The sequence below is a fragment of the Adiantum capillus-veneris genome, chromosome 27 (assembly GCF_014529385.1).
Source record: "Adiantum capillus-veneris isolate H3 chromosome 27, ASM1452938v2, whole genome shotgun sequence".
In the NCBI taxonomy this organism is placed as follows: domain Eukaryota; kingdom Viridiplantae; phylum Streptophyta; class Polypodiopsida; order Polypodiales; family Pteridaceae; genus Adiantum; species Adiantum capillus-veneris.
This window is the reverse complement of record NC_140957.1, coordinates 86,783,824-86,807,437: the sequence shown is the minus strand read 5'-3', so window position 1 is coordinate 86,807,437 and position 23,614 is coordinate 86,783,824. Positions and strand designations below refer to the sequence as shown.

Below are 23,614 nucleotides of genomic sequence, written 5' to 3'. Positions count from 1 at the left end.
GGGGTCGGGCGAGGGGGCTTCGGGTGAGTCCCTTGGTGGCGGAGTTGGAGCCTCCATTTGTGTCTACTGCTGAGTCGAAGAAGCGGACGGTGAAGAAAATCTGCAACCGAGCACGCCGAGCACTTGTCCGAAGAAGAAGTGTTGCAAAGCCAGGTGCAGAAGACCTTCGGGAACGATGAGGACCGGGGGGGGGGGGGGGGGGGAGGGGGAAGCGGCCAGGGGATGGGGGGCAACGGCGGGCTAGGGGGCAGCTAGGGGCGCGGGCGGCGGGCAGCAGAGGGCAAGGGTGGCGGGCAGGGCTGGGCGAAGGAGGCAGCGCGAGGGCGAGGGGGGGCAGTGCGAGGGCGAGGGGGCAGCGCTGGGGGGCTGGAGGCAGCGCGAGGGCGAGAGAGAGGGGGGGGGGGGGGGGTGTGAGGGGCAGCGATGGCGCAACAGGGGAGGGGGGGGGGGGGGGGGGGGGGGAGCGTGCAGCAGCAGCGAGCCCGTTAGTGTATTTTGACTGTTTTTCAGCCATACGGAGGCCAAAACCCTTGGGAATAGTGTTGCCCCACTGCTAGAGGGCAGTTCAGGGGCTGTGGGGGGCTGAAAACAGGGAAAAAACCAGTAAATACAGCGAGATGAATTTACTGTTTTGGGCAGAAATCAGAGGGTTTATGCCAATGGAAGTGAGTTGTTCTAGCAGGGGGAGAAAGAGAGAGAGCTTTTTCTGCTTTATTTTCAAAAGCTAATTATGGACAGCTTTTTGGGACTTGCTTTATTTTTACAAGCAAGAGAGAGAAAGAGCCTTTGCTTTATTTGGGCTTTTGATTTTCAGCTTTTGTGGGCTCTGATTTTGGCATCCCTTGTACTCTTTAAATATATGGGTAGGCCACTCACAACTCAAAGCATCTGGACGCAGAGTCTAAGTGTGAGCGCCTGCCCGCACTCTTGTACTTTGAACACAGATTAATACAAAAAGAAATACCAAAAGGGGCGCCAGTCTTTAGGGCCAATATTTCTAGGCATGGAACTCCGCCGAGCCACTATCGAATAAATTGTGAACTGTGAACTGTTTTGAAGTGGTTATTTGGTGCTGTCGTGGTAGATTCTTAACTTGGTGTCCAAGTCAGTTACATCCCTCGTGAAGGTATACCGAGTGTGTGTGGAGACCCCTCCTAGTGGAGCTGTGCTGAACTGAACCGTGAGAGTGAAAGACAAGATAGCATGATCAACTGCTACTCCAACTGGCCTAGTGCCCACCATGAAATCGTGAAAGGATGGAATGAGACATGGCCATTGGTTGGGCCATAACATAATCCACTATGCTAGCCCCATCTTGGTGTGGAAAACATGTGAAACCTCCGATGTAGGAAATCTCTGTAGGCCATTCAAAATGGCCAATCCATGTGGAGTCCCTATATCTATCAAGTATCTGCCATACTCAGTGTGCTCCTCATTCTGTGATAGCCTGGATAAGCCCATCTCTGTAACATCAAGCTCCCTAAGCATCTCCTTTGAAGTGTCATAGAATACTGTCTGATGATGGGTAGTCCTAGCATTGAAATCTAATGTGACCATCCCTGGAAAACTCCCATATGTTATCATCCAAGATAGAAAAGGGGGACTGTCCTCTAGGTGGTGCATATAATACTGATGTTCTAGGAGGGAAATAACAAATAGCAATGTAGAGATGTCTGCCTGTCTGTGCCTTCAATCTCACCCACATGTACCTAGCTTGCTCATCCTTGCGTGCTATATGTATCAATGGCTGCAACTCTTCCTTGAATAAAACTGCCACTCCCCATGAGCCCCGTCCTCGATGCTTTGATCGAGTCTCCTATCTGCAAGCTGTCTCCCATCTATATCCGCTCACCTGTGGCATGGACTGTCCAGGAGCCTGATGTTTCTGAGAGTAAAAAATGATATCCCTCTTAGTGAAACTCTCCTCAAAGGCACCTACATCAAGGCGTAGAGATCCATTACAGTTCGAGGCGGCCACCTTTAATTTTGTCCCGTCATGTGGAGTGTCGCTTCATTATCACGACCCTCCCATCCCTATAAAAAGCAGTCTTCTCTTTTTCCCTTGCCGCTTTACTGGCATTACCTCCTTCACATGAGAAGGAAGAGAGAGAGAGAGAGAGAGAGAGAGAGAGAGAGAGAGAGAGAGAGAGAGAGAGAGAGAGGAAATGAAATGTTATATTAACATCTTCAAAAGGCCAAAATGATCTATGAGACCAATGTGTTACAAAATGGTGAATCTAATACCATGTCTGGGTACAAAAGAACTAGAACAAAGATACTGCTACTAGAATCCATCCTCATTTGCACTTTGGATGTCGAGAGAAATGAAATGATATATTAACGTCTTCAAAAGGCCAAAATGACCTATGAGATCAAGGTGTTACAACATAGTGAATCTGATACCATGTCCGGAATAAAAAAGAACTGAAACAAAAAATACAACTACTACAAGTTGGGATTGTATGGATGTGCCAGCTAATACAAAAGGTGCCCAATACTATGTGTAGTGCAATGAGAGAGGGGGGGGGGGGGAGATATGGTAGACATCCATCCTCATCTGCACTCTGGACGTCTAGAAAGTATGGTTTGAATCCTCTGCTGTAGTCTCTGTCGATACTATGTAGCTCCCCTCCTCAATCGTGATTGGCTAGATCTCCCTAGCTCCAATGCTCGGTCTATGAGAATGCTAGTAGTGGTAGTATGAGTGTGGGCAGAGCTCTGCTCCTCTGGCTGCTCCTTTGGGTGTCCAATATCTAGTGTAAAGAAATCTATAATCTGTCTCTGGGACTGTCTCTTCCAGCTCTCCTTAGTAAAGTGTCTCTATGCCTGTGTAACTCAAGTAGATACAGTCCAAGACATCTCTGATCCTCACAACTCATGACCCTAGATAGAGGCCCAAAACCCTCTCTAAATAGAGAATCGAAACGGCCTCGTATCTCGTAGTACACTGTGCAATGACATATGTAATGTAACTCTGTCTCTGGCTCTAGCTGACATAAGTGGCATATCCTGCTATCTGCTGGTATCCCTCTGAATCTGCCAGTCTCAATCTCAAGCTGATGTGAGGATGCGCGTATTTGGCCAATGGCACAACGCAAACCATGAGAAAGATGTGTGTCCATAGAGCTAGGTCGAATCGCAAACCCATCCCTTGTGAGGTGGAGAAGATGCTCTCTATAGAAAGCCATCTTCGTGCCCAACTCCTGTACCGCCTCTATCCATGTCCTCCTCGTGTCCACAGCTGGATCAGATCTTGACGAATGAGTCTAGTAATCTCCACCCGTGCTAGAGACATCAAGGGTGCCTGTAGAGAGTACTAAAAAGGAGGCAGCTTGTCCATGGTGAAACCATGTGTCTGAAACCATGATGTCATATGTGCACACCAGCATGATGTATCCCCCTGTAGAGCTAACCGTCTAGAGGACTCTAGGGCCAACCTGGCATATCTATCTCTGGTAGTATCCCATAGGCTGTGTACAAAGGAGACTGATTTGGTAAGCGCCTCAATCTCCATAGGAGGGGTAGCTAACTCCGCTCGAATGATATCATGCGGTACGGAGGCCTTGGCTCTAATCAGCCGAGAGATCATAGATACCAAGGGCATCTCCATACGTCTCCAACCATCCTGGCCTACAGAAGGTCCCCAAACCTGCACCCCATATAGCATAGTAGAGGCAACCAAAGGATCAAAGAGCCATAACTTTGTCCTAGGTTCCTGGAACTGAACCTGCGAACACATCCTCTCCAATCCTCCCAAAGCTGCATAAGCTCTAGTCAGTCTAGTCTCTGCTACTCTCTCACAGAAAATCTCGGCCCAGTAAAGACAACCCCTAGGTAACTGTATGCATCTGTATACTCCACAATCTCCTGACCATATGTGAAAGTAGGTGCTGATCTCCTGATCCATTGTGGTGTGGTGTTAAATACCATAACGTTGGTTTTACCAAGGTTTACACACAATCCACTAACCTCTTCAAAACTGTGTAGTGCATCCAAATGTCGCTGCATACCCTCTGGCGAGTCAGATATCAACACAATATCATCAGCATATAACAACAATGGGATCCACGTCCCTGCCAGCTGGGCACCTTTGTCACCCTCTTTGTCAGTGTAATCAGACACCTCATCAACATACATACCAAACGGAGTAGGAGACAATGGGCAGCCCTGTTTCACCCCAATAATAGAGTGAACTAAATCAGATACCCCTTCCGGAATGCATACATGTCCCATCACTGATTTGTACGAAGCCATAATCCCCCAAATCAACTCTATGGGCACCCCCATCTCTTGTAGTCTGCGCATCAATCGAGCTCTCGGCACCATGTCAAGTGCTTTGCGGAAATCCACAAAGCTACAATAAATCCGTGTGACCTGACCTCCTCAATGATGGCTCTGAGTGTCAGAATATGAGAGAAACCCCTCCTGAAACCGGCCCGACCCTTTGCTCGTACACCCTCACCCTCTGCCCAATTACTCTAGTGCTGCTCAAGAATGGATGCATACAACCGTGCCAACGTGTGTCCAACCATAATAGTGCAGTAGTTCCTAGGCTCTGTAGGATCACCTGCGTTGAAGATAGGCACAATAGTAGACAACCTCCAAGTCTCAGGTAACCCCTCACACATAGCACGATTGAACAACACTACAAGAACCTCCATCAACATATCCCTAGCATGTATAAAGTGCTCCACTACTAGACCGTCATGATCATATGCCCTCCCGGTCCTCATCCTGTCTATGGCCCTTTGAGAGAGAGAGAATGAAAATAAATTTTATATTAATGTCTTCAAAAGGCCAAAGTGACCTATGAGACCAGAAAGTTACAATGTGGTGGATCAGATACAAAGTGAGAGTAACAAAAATGACAAAATGAAATACTATGGAATCCTAAACTGCTAGCTGTGAGCTAAGCAGCTAGGTGGGATAGCTAAATCACAGAAGATCCAGCATCGATCGTTGGCGGATCTCATCAATCTCCTCCATGGTCAATAGCCTGACCGGGCGTCGTGCATGTTGGGCCAGAGTGATCCCAATTATTTGATGCAGCCTCCGTCGTCGATGCTGTGTAGTCCTCTGCAGTCGTGGGCGTCTGGATCTCCCTAGCTCGGTCGGTCAGTGTGCCTCTGGTGTGAGGCGACAAGCTCTCGTGTGGTAGCAGCTCCTCCGGGTGTCCAGTGTCTGCTCTAAAGAAGTCTGTGATTCGTCTCTGAGATTGGCTAGCCTCTCCTCCCATCAGGCTCTCTCTGTGTCTGCGCAGCTCGAGCAAAAACAGGCCCAAGCATCTCTGATCCTCGTAGTGCATGACTCTGGAGAGTGGTTTGAAGCCCTCTCTGAACAAGCAGTGGAAGCGTCCACGTATCTCATAGTAGACGGGGTAGTGGCATGTGTAGTGCAACTTTGTCTCAGGCTCCATATTACACAGGAGGCATGTCTTGGCCTCTACCGGTACTCCACTGTATCTCCCAGTCTCGATCTGTAGCTGGTGTGAAGATGTGCGTATCTGGCCAATAGCACATCGTATCCCATGAGACAAGTGGGTGTCCATGTATCTGGGCCTCGGCACAAAACCATCCTCCGCAAACTGGAGAAGATGCTCTCTGTAGAAAGTCATCTTCGTGCCCAACTCCTGTGCTGGCTGTATCCATGTCCTCCTGGTGTCTAGTTGAGGCAGGTCTTGGCGGATGAGCCTGGTGATCTCGGACTGTGTAAGAGTCAGAGAGGGTGCATCCAGTGAGTACTGGAAGGGGGGCAATCTGTCTATGCTGAACCCACGTGCCTGAAACCATGATGTCATCTCCCCATACCAGCATGCTATATCTCCTTGCTTGGCTAACTGTCGAGAGGACTCGAGTGCAAGGCGGGCATATCTGTTTCTGGGAAGTTCCCACATGCGGTGTATGCATGAGACGGATCTGGTGAGGGCCTCCACCACTAGTGGGGGGGCAGCTATCTTTGCCCGGATAATAGCACATGGTACTGAAGCCTTGGCTCTAATGAGCCGCGAGATCATAGAGACTAGTGGCTTCTCCATGTTCCCCCATCCATCAATGCGACCTGTCCTCCCGTGATGGTCCAATGAAGGTCCCCAAAGCTCAGCTCCATAGAGCAATGGAGAAGCCACCAAAGTGTCAAAGAGCCAGAGCTTCGTCCGAGGCTCCGGATATTGAAGATGTGAACACATCCTCTCCAATCTACCCAATGCTGCATGGGCTCTGGTTAGTCTAGTCTCTGCTGCTCTCCTCAATGAAAATGTTGGTTCATTGAAAACCACTCCAAGGTAAGTGTAAGCATCTGTATACTCCACTGTCTCCTGGCCGTATGTGAATGTGGGCGCTGACCTCCTGATCCACTGTGGGGTGGTATATAATACCATGACCTTGGTTTTACCAAGGTCGACAGACAAACCACTTTCATGGGCGAACCTATGCAAAGCATCCGAGTGACGTTGCATCCCCTCCGCAGAGTCGGAGATCAACACAATATCATCAGCATATAACAATAGTGGAATCCATGTCCCTGCCAGTTGTGCACCTCTATCACCATCTCTCTCAAATGTAGTCAGAAACCTCATCCACATACATACCAAATAGAGTAGGAGAGAGCGAGCAACCCTGCTTCACCCTAATAGTGGAGTGAACCGCTGTAGATAGGCCCTCTAAGGTGTGTGCATGCCCCACTACTGACCTGTATAATGCCATGACCTCCCAAATGAGCTCTGTGGGTACTCCCATCTCCTGTAATCTGCGCATCAATCTAGCTCTGGGTATTGTGTCAAATGCTTTGCAGACGTCCACAAAGCTACAATAGATCGTGTCAAGATATGGTCAAGAGTAGAAAAACCTCTCCTGAACCCTGCCTACCCGGTTGCGCGTATCGTCTCTCTCTCTCTCTGCCCATCTGCTCAAGAATGCATGCGTACAACCGTGCCAATGTGTGTCCGATCATGATAGTGCGATAATTCCCAGGCTCCGTAGGGTTTCCTGACTTGAAGATAGGTACAATAGTAGATAGGCTCCAAGTATCAAGAAAGCCCTCACACATGGCAAGGTTAAACATAATTGCTAGAAGCTCTGCTAGTAGATCTCTGGCATGCATGAAGTGCTCAGCCACTAAGCCATCATGATCATATGCTCTCCCAGTCGTCATCCTGTCAATGACCTTCTTGACCATCTCAGCGGTGAAAAAAGCACATGTATGGGGACATGGATTGGGGGGGTCAAGAAGGGGCGGCTGTCCAAGAACTGTGTACAGAGATGACGCGTACTAGCCCCAAGCCTTTGTAGAGGTAATGGCGGGGGTGGGTGGGGGGTGTACTCTCATGAAAGAGCCGTCATGCCTCACGTGAGTCCTGACTCAAGAATAGTTGGTATAGGTCCTGCTCTAGGCGAGCCAAAAATGCCCTCTTCTTCTGCGGCACTAGGCACCGGAAGTCAATTTGTGACTGTCTGTGAGTGATTTCCCCCAAAAGCACCTCCCTCTAAAGTCTAGCTCTAGTCTTGCGGCATTCCTCATCATACGAGCTGTTCTGGGGCATGCTTTCAGAACGGCGTCTCTGCTCAGGGTGAGTGTGTGGGTATGCCTCTGTTGCTGCATCATGTAATGTCTGTGTCAGTATAGTAGTAAGCTCCTCCAGAGGTCGCCCTGGCTCTTTTGGACACATGCGTCTGTAGATCCCATCTATGTATACACAGTCCGTCTCCCGCGTGAAGGTGTAGCGAGTACGGGCTACTGCCTGTGGCCTGTGTGCTACACTAAACTGAAAGGAGATGGTCAGCGACACAAGAACATGATCCACTGCCACACCAACAAGTCTGGGTCCAACTATGAGATCCTGGATACTAAAGATGAGACTCGGCTGTGCCATGACATAATCCACTGTGCTGACTCCATGTCTGTGTGGAAAGCATGTAAATCCCCCCACATCGGGAAATCTCTGTAGGCCATTCAAGATGACCATTCCATGTGCAGTCCCCATGTCTATCAAGTATCGTCTATACTCAGTATGTTCCCCATCCTGTGATAGTCTGGATAGGCCCGTTTCTGCAACATCCAGCTCTCCTCTGAAATATCATTAAAAACTGTCTGATGATGGGCAGTCCTAGCATTGAAGTCCCCTAGAATGATGATGTCACCATCTCTAGAGAACTCCTTGATGTCATCATCCAAAATAGAAAAGGGGGACTTTCCTCTGGGTGGTGCATACACTGATGTACTCGGGGGAAAGTAGCAAATAGCAATGTAAAGATATCTGTCTGTCTCTGCTCTCACTCACCCACATGCACCTAGATTGCTCATCCTTGCGAGCTATATGTATCAATGGCTGCAACTCCTCCTTGAATAACATTGCCACTCCTCGTGAGCCCCGCCCTCTGTGCTCTGATCGTGTCTCCTGTCTATAGGCGGTCTCCCATCTATACCCACTAATGTGAGGCATAGACTGCCCAGGGGCCTGATGTGTCTCAGAGTAGAAGATGATGTCTCTCCAACTAAAACTTTCCTCAAAAGCACCCACATCAAGACGCATAGATCCATTACAATTCCAGGTAGCAACTTTGAGTGTGGTCCCATAAGTCTCACACCGTCATGTGGGGCGTGGCTCGAATATCACCACTCTTCCATCTCGTTAAAAAGCAATCTTACCCTTTTCCCTTGCCGCTCTAATCTCTGGCATTACCTCCTGCATATGAGCGATCTGTGAGAGGGTAAGATCATCCCCGAGAAAGATGCCCGTTTTCTTAAGAGTTGGTCTCTTCTTCAAAAAGTCCTTCGCTTCCATGGAGGAAAAACGAAGGATCAGTGCTCTTTCTTTCGAGGTTTCCCCCTTGCTCCCATTTTTCTTGTTGCCCACTCTCCAAGCTCTTGAGTGCATCGGCTCATGAACCCCCATCAAAGCCATGAGTTCTTTTACCTCTTCGTCCACATTATCTGTCTTTAAGGCTGCAAATTCTCACATGTAGAGAGCGCACACGCCTTCTTTGCTCCTCTTCTAGTGTCAGGTTAATTATCGTGGGTGTGGACGTTGTTTCCTTGCTTTTCCCTTTCTTGGCAACCTCAATCCATTTCTCGGCCTCATCTGCCTTCTATTGAGTCTTTGTAATAACGTCCACCCAAGAGGTCGTCATTTCTTTGTGCTGCTCTTCCCCCTCTTTGATGGCTCGCACTTGCTCTTTGATTGTGTTGAGCTCTTATGTTAATACTGAAGGTTGCAATTCTCCTTCTTCAAGTGTATTTCGTGATCGTGCCTCAGCGAGCTCCCTCTTGAGCTCTTATGTTAATACTGAAGGTTGCAATTCTCCTTCTTCAAGTGTATTTCATGATCGTGCCTCAGCGAGCTCCCTCTTGAGTGACGCGATCTCTTTGTCTTGGGCCGTCACACGATCACCCAGTGTAGTTATCTTGCTTTCTTGAGCCAACACGCGTTCATCAAGCATTTTTATTGTGCCCAATAAGTTGCGGGTTATCTTGTTAATGGTTTCGGTCATTTCTTCTTTGCAATTTTGAACTGCATCTTCTAAGGGGTCGAGCTTATCATTCTGTTTCTCCATGCTTGGTCACCGTAAAAAACAAGAGGGAAATTTGCGACTGTAGTAGAAGACCATACTACACCTACCACATTATGCATACATGTTCTCCCACTTTAAGCATACACGGCATACATTTGCACTTCCTGCAATTTCTGCAAGTTAAGACAAAGTCCCGCTTTCTGCAACTGCCAATTCTGCAATTTCCGAGTTTTTGAATATTTGAATTTTCTTCTGCTTGCAATTTTTGTTTTTCTGCAGGGCTTGCAAATTTGCGATGCAGGTACACTCTTGATGCAGGTCGTTGGATGACCTCTGTCCCTCTTCTGTGGGTGTACGAAGCAACACCAGCAGCGTGGGATGTAGCACTAGCAGTGCGATCAACAACAGGGCCTGAACCCGCAGCACAGGGGATGGCACAGCAGGCGGACAGTGCAGGGCGACGTGACAAGCGGGGCAGGGGGGGGAGGCGAGGGGGTGTGGCAGAGAGAGAGAGAGAGAGAGAGAGAGAGAGAGAGAGAGAGAGAGAGAGAGAGAGAGAGAGAGAGAGAGAGAAATGAAATGAAATGTTATATTAACGTCTTCAAAAGGCCAAAGTGACCTATGAGACCAGAAAGTTACAATGCGGTGTATCTGATACAAAGTCAGATTAACAAAATAAATTAAACTAGGATAACAAAATATAAATACTGCGGGATCCTAAACTACGCAGTACAATGTGAAGGCAATATGGGAGGGGAGTAGAGATCCATCTTCATAGGGATCCATCTTCATCTGCACTGTGGACGACGAAAGAGTATGGCTCGAATCCTTTGCTGTAGCCTCCTTCGAAACTGTGTAGCTCCTCTTCCCCATCGGGGTCGTCTAGATCTCCCTAGCTCCAATGCTCGGTCTATGAGAATGCCAGTAGTGCGGGTAGACCTCTCCACTGTTGGTTGCTCCTCTGTCTGTTCTTCTGGGTGTACAATATCTAGTGTAAAGAAATCTGTGATGTGTCTCTGGGGTTGTCGCTCTTCAACTCTCCTCAGTAAAGTTTCTCTATGCCTGTGTAACTCAAGTAGATATAGCCCAAGACATCTCTGATCCTCATAACTCATGACCCTAGATAGAGGCCCAAAACCTTCTCTGAATAGACAATGAAAACGGCCTCGTATCTCATAGTACACTATGCAATGACATGTAATGTACTTCTGTCTCCGGCTCTAGATGGCATAGGCGGCATATCCTGCTATCTGCTGGTGTCCCTCTGAATCTGCCAGTCTCAATCTCGAGTTGATGTGATGACGTGAGTATCTGGCCAATGGCACAGCGCAGACCATGAGAAAGATGCGTGTCCATATAGCTAGGTCGAATCACAAACCCATCCCCCGTGAGGTGGAGAAGATGCTCTCTATAGAAAGCCATCTTTGTGCCCAACTCCTGTATCGGCTCTATCCATGTGCTCCTCGTGTCCAACTGGATCAGATCTTGACGAATAAGTCTATTAATCTCTACCCGTGTCAGAGACCTCAAGGGTGCCTGTAGAGAGTATTGAAAAGGAGGCAACCTGTCCATGGTGAAACCATGTGTCTGAAACCATGATGCCATCTGTGCAAACTAGCATGATGTATCCCCATTAAGAGCTAATTGTCTGGAGGACTCTAGAGCCACCCTGGCATATCTGTCTCTAGTAGTATCCCACAGACTGTGTACAAAGGGGACTGATTTTGTAAGTGCCTCAATCTCCATAGGGGGGGCAGCTAATTCCGCTCGAATGATATCATGCGGTACGGAAGCCTTGGCTCTAATCAGCCGAGAGATCATAGATACCAGGGGCTTCTCCATACACCTCCAGCCATCTTTGCCTATAGAAGGTCCCCAAACCTGCACCCCATATAACATAGTAGAAGCAACCAAAGTATCAAAGAGCCATAACTTTGTCCTAGGTTCCTGGAACTGAACCTGCGAACACATCCTCTCCATTCCTCCCAGAGCCACGCCAGCTCTAGTTAGTCTAGTCTGTGCTGCTCTTCTCAAAGAAAATCTCGGCCAAGTAAAGACTACCCCCAGGCAAGTGTATGCATCTGTATACTCCACAATCTCATGACCATATTTGAAGGTAGGTACTGATCTCCTAATCCATTGCGGTGTGGTGTTAAACACCATAACCTTGGTTTTACCTAGGTTTACACACAGTCCACTATCCTCTGCAAAACTGCGTAGTGCATCCAAATGTCGTTGCATACCTTCTGGTGAGTCAGATATCAGCACAATATCATCAGCATATAGTAGCAATGGGATCCACGTCCCTGCCAGCTGGGCACCCCTGTCACCCTCTCTGTCAATGTACTCAGACACCTCATCAACATACATACCAAATAGAGTAGGAGACAATGGGCAGCCCTGTTTCACTCCAATAGTAGAGTGAACTAAATCAGATACCCCTTCCGGAGTGCGTACATGTCCTGCCACTGATCTGACAAAGCCATAATCCCCCAAATCACCTCTATGGGCACCCCCATCTCCTGCAATCTACGCATCAATTGGGCTCTTGGTACCATGTCAAATGCTTTGCGAAAATCCACAAAGCTACAATAGATCCGTCTCCCATGTGCTCTACCCTCCTCAATGATGGCCCTGAGTGTCAGAATATGGTCAAGAGTGGAGAAACCCCTCCTGAAGCCGGTTTAACCCTTTGCTCGTACACCCTCGCCCTCTGCCCAATTACTCAAGTGTTGCTCTAGAATAGATGCATACAACCGTGCCAATGTGTGTCCAACCATAATAGTGCGGTAGTTCCCAGGCTCTGTGGGGTCCCCAGCCTTGAAGATGGGAACAATATTAGACAGCCTCCAAGTCTCAGGTAATCCCTCACACATGGCACGATTGAACAACACTGCGAGAACCTCCATCAGCATATCCCTGGCATGTATGAAGTGCTCCGCTACTAGACCGTCATGATCATATGCCTTCCCGGTCCTCATCTTGTCGATGGCTCTTTGTACCATCTCAGGTGTAAAGAAGGTGCTCGTAGCTGGGCAAGGCTTGGTAGGGTCTGGAAGGGGTTCCTGTCCAGGAACCGTATATAATGATGTCGCATATTGGCCCCACACATCAGGTGAAGTAATCACTGGGGGAGGGGAGTGCTCATGGAAGAGTCGCCATGCCTCTCCTGAGTCCCTACTCAAGAACATCTGATATAGGTCTCGTTCCATCTGAGCTAGGTAAGCTCGCTTCTTCCGTCGCACAAGGCGGCGGAAAGCAATCCGAGACTGTCTGTAAGTGATGACTCCTAAAAGAAGATCCCTCTGAAGCTGAGTTCTCATCTCTCTGCATTTCTCATCATACCAACTATTATGGGGCATGCTCCCAGAATGTCGTCTCTTGCCCGGCTGAGTGTGTGGGTATGCCACTGATGCAGCCCCATGCAGTGTCTCAGTCAGTAGAGTGGTGCACTCCTCCACTGAGAGGCCTGTACCATTTGTACCAGCTGTGCCTTCCAATAGACGGTCCCTGATCTCCTATGTATAAACAAAATTAGTCTCTGGAGTGAATGTATAGCGGGTGTGTGACTTGCCTCCTGATGTATGGGTTGTACTATATTGAAATTTGACGGACAGTGTCAAGAGAGCATGATCTACTGCTATGCCCACTGGCCTGGCTCCCACTATGAAATCCTGAATGTAGGGGATAAAGCTCGGTTGTGTCATAACATAATCCACTGTACTGGCCCCATGTCTGTGTGGAAAGCATGTGAAACCGGCTGCTCCAGGAAATCGCTGTAAACCATTAAGTATAGCTAATCCATGTGTAGTGGTCATTTCCATGAGGTATCTCCCATACTCCATCTGCTCTCTATCATCTGAGCATCTGTCAAGTCCCAACTCACCCCCATCCAGCTCTCTAAGCACCTCATCTGAAGTGTCGTAGAAGACTGTCTGCGAGTTGCCCGTTCGGGCATTGAAGTCCTCTAGGAGAATGATATCACCATCCCTAGAAAACTCCCAAATGTCATCATCTAGGATAGAGAAAGGTGCCTGCCCTCTGGATGCGGCATACATTGATGTACTCGAAGGAAAGTAACATATGGCAATATATAGGAATCGACCTGTGTCAGGTCTCAGTCTCACCCACATATATCTAGCATGATCATCTCTTCGTACAATATGCAGTAATGGTTGTAGTTCCTCTTTGAATAGCACTGCTACTTCTCCTGAACCTCTACTCCCGTGCTCAGATCTGGCATTTGTCCTGTGAGCTGTTTCCCATCTGTATCCCACCACATGTGGCATTACCTGTCCAGGGGCCTGATGAGTCTCTGAGAAGAACACAATATCCTTGTCTTTGAAACTCTCCTCAAATGCACCCACGTCCAACCTCATAGACCCATTACAATTCCACGTAGCCATCTTCAGTGTGGTCCCATAGGTCTCGCACCGTCATGCAGTACGCCGCTCTAAAATCACCACCCGTCCATCTCTGTAGAAGGCTATCTTTCCCTTCTCTCTTGCCGCTGTAATTTCTGGCATTACCTCTCTCATATGTGCGAGCTGTGAGAGAGTCAGGTCATCACTGAGGAAAATACCTGTCTTTTTGAGAGTAGGCCTCTTCCTCAAGAATTCCTTCTTCTCTTCCAACAAGGGGAAGCGTAGTATGAGAGCTCTACCCTTTGAAGACTCTCCCGTGCCATCACTTTTCTTACCTACCCTCCATGCCTTTGTGTGCAAAGGCTTCTCCATCCCCATCATGGATGTAAGGCTTGTGACATCTTTCTCCACATTGTTTATATCCTTGAGACCGGTCACTCTCACATGCAGTGCTCGCATCCGCCTTCTTTGTTCCTCTTTGAGAGTCATGTTGATAAGCGTCGGTGTACAAGGAGTTTCTTGACCTTTCCCTTTCTTGGCGACCTCAATCCATTTTTCAGCCTCTCCGCCTTTTTCTGTGTCCTTGTTATCATCTCCGCCCATGAAGATGTCTTTGCCACACTCAGTTTCTCTTCCTTTGTGATCATCCTTACCTGTTCCTTAATTTCCTTGATTTCATCTATTACCGAGGGTTGAAATTCTCCTTCCTCTAGTCCATTGCTTACTCTATCAGCAAGCTCCTGTTTAAGGGCTGAGACTTCTTTTTTGAGTACCCGTATCTCGGCGTTTGGGTTCTCCTATTTGAGGATTGAGACTTCTTCTTTGAGTGTCTGTATTTCTGCGTTAAGGCTCTCTTTCTCCTTCTTCCACTTAGCGCCTTCATTGAAGACCATCTAAAGGAGGTTGGCCTTCTCCTTCCACCATCCTTCCATCTCTGTTTTCCACTCGTTCATTTCCCTCTCCATCTGCGCCATCCGCTTATTCGTGAGCATGAAGGTTGCCTTTGCTCGCGGCTTGCAAACAGGTGAGACATTGGCGGCTTCCGTGTCCTGTGCAGTGTCTTCTTCAAGTGTGACAGTTTGTGCAACACCCATCAAGCCTTCATGGCCTTGACGTTGATCCATTACGGTGAGGTCCAAAGAATCAGAGAAAGAGAGAGAGAGAGAGAGAGAGAGAGAGAGAGAGAGAGAGAGAGAGAGGGGGGGGGGGATAGGTTAAAAAAGATAGAGAAGTTAAATTAAATTAACTTAACTTAGAAAAGGGGGGCGGGGGTGCGATAGAATGAAGAGGAGGGCGCGATAGACGGGGGGCAGCACGATAGAGAGAAGGAGCGGAGAGAGAGAGAGAGAGAGAGAGAGAGAGAGAGAGAGAGAGAGAGAGAGAGCGTAGGGCAGGGGGGTGCGGGAGAGAGAAAGGGTGAGGGGGCGGGCAGGGAGCGCGTGGGGCAGAGGCAGCAGGGCAGGAGGGCGCGATAGATTGGGGGGGGGGGGGCGTTAGAGAGGGAGCTTGAAAGCCGAGAGAGAGAGAGAGAGAGAGAGAGAGAGAGAGAGAGAGAGAGAGAGAGAGAGAGAGAGAGAGAGAGAGAGAGATGAAATGAAATGAAATGAAATGTTATATTAACGTCTTCAAAAGGCCATAATGACCTATGAGACCCAAAAGTTACAAAGTGGTGGATCTGATACAAAGTCAGAGTAACAAAATAACCTAACAACAGTACAAAACAAAGATATATACTATGGGGTCCTAAGTTGATCGATGTGAACCAAGCAAAAGACTAAGCAAAAAATGGGTGGCTTGTTGGGGTAGCTGAATCACAAGAGATCTAGCATCGGTCGTTGGCGAATCTCATCAATTTCCTCCATGGTTAGTAGTCTGACCGGGCGTCGTGCATGCCTGGCCAGCGTGCTCCGAATTTTCTGTCGTAGCCTCCGTCGATGCTGTGTAGTTCTTCGCAGTCGCGGGCGCTTGGATTTCCCCAGTTCAATCGCTCGGTCAATCAGTGTGCCTCTGGTGTGAGACGAGGGGGAGCTCTGCTGTGGGAGTGGCTCTTGCCACTGTCGCGTGCCTGCTCTGAAGAAGTTTGTGATCTGTCTTTGAGACTGGTCAGCCTCGCCATTCATCAAGCTATCTCCGTGTCTGCGCAGCTCGAGCAAGAACAAACCCAGACATCTCTGATCTTCGTATCCCATGACTCTTGAGAGTGGTCCAAAACCTTCTCTGAACAAGTAATGGAAGCGGCCTCGTATCTCGTAGTAGACGGGGCAGCGACATGTATAGTGTAGCTCTGTCTCAGGTTCCATGTTACACAAGGGGCATGTCCTCCTCTGCTGGTACTCCGCTGTATCTCCCAGTCTCAATCCACAACTGGTGAGAAGATGTGCGTAACTGGCCAATAGCACATCGTATCCCATGAGACAAGTGGGTATCCATGTATCTGGGTCTCGCCACAAAACCATCTTCCGTAAGCTGGAGAAGGTGGTCTTTGTAAAAAGCCATCTTCGTGCCCAATTCCTGTGCTGGTTGTATCCATGTCCTTCTGGTGTCTAGCTGGGTCAGGTCTTGGCGTATGAGCTTGGTGATCTCTGACTGTGTAAGGGTGAGAGATGGTGCATCCAATGAGTAATGAAAGAGAGAGAGAGAGAGAGAGAGAGAGAGAGAGAGAGAGAGAGAGAGAGAGAGAGAGAGAGAGAGAGAGAGAGAGAGAGAGAGAGAGAGAGAGAGAGAGAGAGAGAGAGAGAGAGAGAGAAATGAAATGAAATGATATATTAACGTCTTCAAAAGGCCAAAATGACCTATGAGACCAAGCCGTTACAACATAGTGAATCTGATACCATGTCCGGAATCAAAAAGAACTGAAACAAATTACAATGTGTGTGTGTGTGTGAGAGAGAGAGAGAGAGAGAGAGAGAGAGAGAGAGAGAGGGTTCTAATCTTTATCTATGAACTGTAGGAGCACACAGTCAGTTTTGTTTTACGCTTACTCTCTCCTCCAGCTTCAAATGATGGGAAACTGAATGGTCATCATTTAATTCAGCATGCACCAATGCTGTATGCCACTCTGGGGGCAATTCATACCACTGATGCTCTACATGTTTTGTCCTTATATGGCAGGGTATTGTGCTTCAATGCTCTCTTATTTCTGCTTAAGAGCATTTAAGAAACCCTGATGATTTTTTTTGGTTGGCAATTTGAAACAGACATGTGAGGTGGCTGCAGCTCTACTGCCTCTATGTGAAGTGTTTGGTAGCCTCTCTCCAACCGTACCCTTAGTCACGGGATCAAAAGAAGAAATTTCTGTTTTGACTGTGTTCTCCTTGGCTTTTCTGATCCTGATCAAAATCTGCAAGTTCCATAGGGCCCCTCTTGAACAGTGGACCACAGGCAGTGGATTGAATCTCTTTAATAATACAAGCCTTGAGTACTTGCTGGTGCGCCATAATATGCAAGTTGTGTCCTCATTGGGTATTTCTTCCGAAAATAAGAGCACAGAGGACTTAGAGGGATCAAAGAAATTGTTGCCTCCAAGTAATTTTAGTAAAACTTCAGCTCAGTCTTCACTTCCTCAGTATGTATCAATCGATTCTTTTCCAAGGCTGCAGGCATGGTTTTTGCAGCAAAAATCTTGCATTACAACTAGCAGCATTCCAGGAGTTGCGTCTGTTGATTCTGTACATCAGGTAGGAGACAGATTGCTTGCTATGATGCTAAAAAAGGCTAATAAAAGTGCGAATTTGCCAACAACTTCTGGAGCGTCCGTCACCAGCTCAGTCAGTGATGATGCAGGTGGCAAGCCATTGCTGCCTGCATGGGATCTTTTAGCAGCTGTTCCATTTGTGGTAGACACATTGCTGACAGCTTGTGGTCATGGAAAAATACTACCGCGTGATTTAACTACAGGTACCATGTTTCTTTTGGCTCTTTTAGAATCATAGAATGGTATGACTATCTTGGGGACTTATTTACATAGATGTGAGGAGGAAGAAGGGAGAAAATAGGAAAAAACGGGGGCTACAGCGTGCACAAGGGGCCTCTAGGACGAAGAGGAGGGGGTGGGGGAGTTTGTGGTTTGTTGGGGGAAACGTTTCAAAATGGTGTCACAAACTTTTATTACAAAACTGGTGGTTACATGCAAGGGTTTTAGAGATCCGGAACACATCGTTCCACAACAAGCTTCACTCGTGCGTCTGTTCTACGACGGTCTGGGTGAGGGTGGTAGCAATAACAACATTCCGGCTGTTTCATCTTAGGAGCAAGTCGACTGCAGCAAATGCCAGGCCCACGTCTTCATTTCGAGTGGGAATCTATGGTGCGCACTGTATGAAGCTTGAAACTGTTGTGGCACTCTTGATATGCTTCCTTGGAATGCATCGAGTGATTTTATTTTGAGCCACCAGATTCCAGGTTTTCCTTAATCGTCAAAAACTCTATTTGGAGTAAATGCCTTTTTTTTTGGACTTCATCTATTATCTGATCAGAGCTGTTTCTTTCATTGTGGGAAGTCTCAGCTGGTTTTGTAGAACTGCCAGGAGCAATACGCAGAGTGCTTTACCCAACTGTATGATGGCATTTCAAGATCCTGTACGGGAATCTTACATATGGGTGATGGGTAGACTTGCTCACAAGGTTTAGCTCAGAGGTTACCTTATTGGTCCATACTTCACCTTTCAAAACCCTGCTACAATGGGAAACCAAGATTTGAGCTGCTTTTGCAATGAAGACACGGATATAAATTATGCTTCCTTCATGACACCTACCTTCAGCACTCACATTACATTCAAGCAGCTTTATAGTATTGTCTTTACAATTGGTGTAATCCATCAAGCAAGTGATAACTTACTGATCAATTGCTTGGCTTTGTAGTCTCTCCAATCCCTCAGCCCTCCAATAACATGCTCTCTAAAGTTTTGAGCTACACTTGCAGAAGTCTTCTACATGCACACTAATGAACAGTAGTGTTAAATTCCTGAACTGTGTCATGAGCACAGCAAGAGGAAACTCATCTCTGTCTAAACTACATGAAGGTACAAAAATGACCCCAGGAGCCTTGGCTCTGGAGAGGCAGCTGGTAGGGCTGCTGAAGAAGAAATCTGAAGGGGTGGATCTTGTGGAGTAGGATCCCTGGGTCTATAACTTGACTACAGGAGTCTCTTTCAGCCTCTGTTTCCTTCTCTTCCTTTTCTTTACTTCCTCCTAGCGCTCGTAGCTTCCGGCCTTCCAGACCCTGGTGATACTGTTGCCTGCCTCTCTTGAACATCTGTCTATTGTCTATACTCTGGATGCTCTACTCTCCATCTGCATCCAAATTCCATATGCCCTGCTCTACCACAGACAAAGCAGTGTTCAGGAAGCTTGACAAAGAAAACTCTGCTGAATGTCCCCTCCATGTATGGTAGGGAGGACGATTCTATTTCTGAGGGGAAAAAGTAGCTGTATACTGAGTACAAGTAGACCCGTAGGGATGCTCATGTGAGCCTCTCACCCAGAGGAAGTACAACAGTATAAGAATAGCCAATGCCAACAAGCTATCTAGACATCAAGGTGGCATATACAAGGAATGTAAGATGAATTGACAGGAAGGTGTGTAGCGCCATGTGAGGTATCCCTAATCCATATTGAAGAAAAATGAAGTGCGAGCCCACTGCCTTAGAAAGACACGGCGACGCTCTTCTGCTGCCCTAGATAATCCAGCTGTTGTATCCCACTGATTGTGCAAATTGTGCAGCAACTCTGACCATAGCTCAACCAATTTACCAAAAGCCCTTTATTTATCAAAGTCGCTTTCTCGGCCCGGTAGTCAACCACGGCGTAGTTCTTGTGGTACCAAGGGATCCTGAGTAGAACGTCACTCGCGTGCCTTGAACACCCCTGTCATTGCAAACGAAGTTTGCCAATGCTCGGTGTAATGGCAACATCCCATCCAGGTGCCAGTCGAACTACCTCTGCCTGTGGCGTCAGTCTGTCGGGCGTAATTCCAAATCGAGCCACCAATTCCAAGTGAAAAGAAGTTGGCCTCAGCTCCTTCAAAAGAGCTTCCTGATCCTTCACTTTGCCCCAAAAGCGGCAAAGTTTGTACTTTCATTCATTAGATTCCATGCAGGTCCCACGCCATGTGGTACCAGTTCTGCTTTTCTATCTGCCTTTTCTGCCACATTCCTCAGCTGCTCTCGAACTCTCAGACCTGTCGTCGTCTTTATCATTCTGTTCTTTCTGTGCCTTATTAGGGCACTTCGCGGAGATATGTCCCTGTTCCCCGCATCCAAAGCACTTCCCCTCTCTGATGAAGCGAGCTCTCTCCTCAGGAGTAAGCTTGGGTCGTGCATCATTTTTCTCTGGGTTGCTCTTTTTCTTTCTACTTTCATTCCCAGAAGTCTGTTCGGCTCGTTGTGTCATGGCCTCATCTGTGGGGTAGGTCAGACTGCTAGAGTGAATGGCAAAGCCCCACTTCGCATGACTCATCAACTCCTGAATAGAAGCTGACTTCTGTTCCAAGCAGTGATCTCGGATCTCTGTAGCTAGACCCAAGGTAAACCGCTCAATCTGTTCTCATCAACTCCTGAATAGAAGTTGACTTCTGTTCCAAGCAGTGATCTCGGATCTCTGTAGCTAGACCCAAGGTAAACCGCTCAATCTGTTCTCTGAACGAGATCTTCTTGAATGAAGAGGCGGGTAGAAAAGAGCTCCAGAATCTTTCACAATAAGCATTGATTGTATCTTTCTTGGTCATCCAAAGATGGTTCCAAGCAGCTCGTACATCTCGTTCATATTCTTGCGTCAACCAAGAAGAAATAAAAAGCTTCTTAAATTTCAGCCATTTAACTGGCGCACTCTTGTTAAAAGAAGCGTGGACCACCGAGTACGAGCATTCCCCTTAAGGTAAGAGGTAGCTCTCCGAATCTTGGAGTGCTCTGAATAGCGTCCTCCCGCGAAAGCGATGTCAAACTGCTGTATAAAAGACAAAGCCTTTGAAGCATCTGAGTATCCTGAAAAGTATCAAACTTGATCGAGTGGCCACCTTCCTTAAACTCTTGGACTTTCTTGCTTTTATCTTCGAGAAAGTCATACTAATTGGCTTTGTAAAAATTCTTCTTGTTCGCATAAAACTTTCCGTCATCGGAATCTGAGCTGTCTGTAGACGAGTCCACAGTAGAACTATCGGTCTTTGGGCGAGATGTAGCCTTCTTTGCCTTTTTCTTACCCTTTCTGAAGCTTTGTTTCTTGCTTCGCTTTTTACCTTTTCTGTCTTCTTCGCTCGAATCCGAGGAGCTAGAAGAACTATTAGAAGAAGAAGAAGAAGAAGAACTGGGTACTCCTTCAAATCGAACACGCTTCTTCTATTTCTTTGCCTTGTCAAAAGTCGACTGACGACCCAAATATCCCGGGAAGTCAGTGCCTTTCTTCTGCTTTTTTCCGTGCTTTTTCTTGTCTTTCTTTTGCACGTCGAAAAGCTGAGCAATCCGTGCATCAACCACGTCCTCCAGTTCCTTCTCCGTATATTTCTTGGAGGTAGAAGGTTTCTTGAGAGCGGGTTTGGGGAGTGGTGTTGTGGTTCTTTGCCACTCCGTCTGTACCTCTTCCAAAGAGGTCTGGTTCATATATTTTGCCATCTTCAGGTCCTTGGCAAAATTGAGCATCATCTTTGTTGCATCGCCGATCCATTGACGACGCGTCATCTCTCGCTGCTCCGCCTGAGTAGGTCAAGGCTGGCCATACTCTCTGTCTGAATCTTCGTTGTGATCCCAGCCCGCATCTCCAGATCCAGAGGGAGTCGATTGATCCTTGCGTGAAGCCATAGGTGCCGCGGAAAAAAAAATTTGGGGATCGGATTTCCCGTAGAAGAGAAATCGGCCGTGCTTTGATACCACTGCAACAGACCTGGACACTCCAAGTCAAGAATCAACCGCGACAGCACCAAATAACCACTTCAAAACAAGTCACAGATCACAATAGATGTACACTGGCCCGGCGGAGTTCCGTGCCTAGAGATATTGGCCCCAAAGACTGGCGCCCCTTTCGGTATTTCTTTTTGTATTAATCAATCATCAAAGTGCAGAGCGGTTAGAGTTTCACTCTCAGACTCTGCGTCCAGATGCTCTGAGAAGTGAGGCCCTCACCACTAATTTAAAGGTTACAAGGGATGCCCAAAAGCAGAGCCCCAAAAGCTTTTAAATATAAAAAGCATAAGTTCTCTCTCTCTCTCTCTTAGAGAGTCTTTAAAAAAAAAAAAAGCAAGTTCTCTCTCTTTCTCATGGCGTAGAGAAAAAGCAAGATTCGTGTCGCTCGTCATTTAAATTTATTTATTTTTAACCTAGGCTTCACGATTTCCGGAAATTAGGGTTTTTGGCAAAAATTAGGGTTTGCAGGAATTTTAGGGTTTCTGGCAGAAATTTGGGTTTCTGCTGTTCGTAGCCACATCATCACTTTGTGACAAGCGCCCAGATGGATGGGGGCCTTCACGCGACCGGAGGTACTCATCGCAGTTTGGGCTTGCTCAGAGACTGTACCCTCCCTGTTTTTCGAGCTACAGGGTGAGGGTCGTTTACACCGAGTTTCAATAGAGGCCCCACAGGTGGCAGAGTGCTGTTTTCAAAGGATCCGAGTTGTGGGCATTTGTGGGAGGACTTGTGTCATAGATTCTGACCTAATAGCTCTTGAGATTGGCAACTGGAGGTTGTGGGCTTGGTAGAGCTGTCCACAGGCAGGAGTGCAGTGGGATCTTGGAGAGTGGTTTTGGAGGGACCCTTTCTCCTCAGCCAACCATCGAGGTGTCCCTTTCTTTCAGTACACTGTTCGACTGGGACGTCACATACTCGCAGCACGGAGAGAGGCTCGTCTTGCTGCAGCACCTCATTGGCTGGAGGAGGGTCTCACAACTGAGTTCTTGTTAGCTTTTTGGGGGAGCTTGTGGGATTCCAGACAGCCACAGCGAGTCACTTTGTTCCAGTGGTTGGTTGCACATCGAGCTACAGCAGTTGGGAGCTAGCTTGTACATAGTGGTCTCTCGGCAGCATGCGTAGCTTGTGACCATCCTATGGAGAGTCAGCGTCATTGTCTTTGGGACTGTTCCTTTGGCACAGTAGGTTTGGCTTCGTGTCCTTTGGCAGCCAGCTCTTTCCACAGCACGGCAGTACACTTGGGGGGCAGCTGCTTGGTCCACTCTCACAGGCCCGGCACTTCAGTTTGAGCTATCGTCCACGAGCAGGATGATAGTGATGTAGGGGGGTTGACCTACACTCCAGCTTGCTATAGAGCTTACTCCACAGGAGTGGTGCAATGAGAGAGAGGAGTGTTGGGAGCTCATCTGCGGCCCGACACTCTGGTGCATCTGGCGGGCGTGTTGCTTCCGTATCTTTGAGGCTCGCCCTGTACCACCAGTAGAGACATTTCGAGATCTTTGACTAGAGCTGATCCATACTCTCAGGGGAGAGTTTGAGAGAATCTAGGGCAGATCCGACCGCATGTGGGAGCGTAGAGAGGCTTTCCTTCGACTCTGGCGCCCTGGGCCTTTCTTCACCATGGTCCAAGGTGTGCTCAGATGGCACTACCGTCCACCTGTGTGGCTCTTCCCTCCTCCCATCTCTTGATTTAGCCTCATTGTACATATGTTGTTTTTTCATTGGGAGAGTCTCCCCCTTATGATTGTTGTAGCCCTCTCTAGTAGAGGTGGTTGTAGCCTGATGGGCAGTTTCATTAACTAATAGAAGGATCTTTTTCTCGGAAAAAATAAAAATAGTTGGTACAAATCCC

General features: G+C 47.8%; 1 protein-coding gene across 6 annotated transcripts in view; it reads left to right on the top strand.

Moving 5' to 3' along the window:
* The window catches only part of LOC147422330 (mediator of RNA polymerase II transcription subunit 33A-like), a 138,245-nt gene that overhangs the window by 107,222 nt on the left and 7,409 nt on the right, over window positions 1-23,614 (top strand). For all 6 annotated transcript variants that reach the window (XM_086502850.1, XM_086502849.1, XM_086502848.1 and 3 more), the window contains 2 exons: window positions 16,821-16,982; window positions 17,068-17,767. In XM_086502850.1, the coding sequence (XP_086358976.1) occupies window positions 16,821-16,982; window positions 17,068-17,767 (862 nt within the window). The remainder of the gene's footprint in view (window positions 1-16,820; window positions 16,983-17,067; window positions 17,768-23,614) is intronic.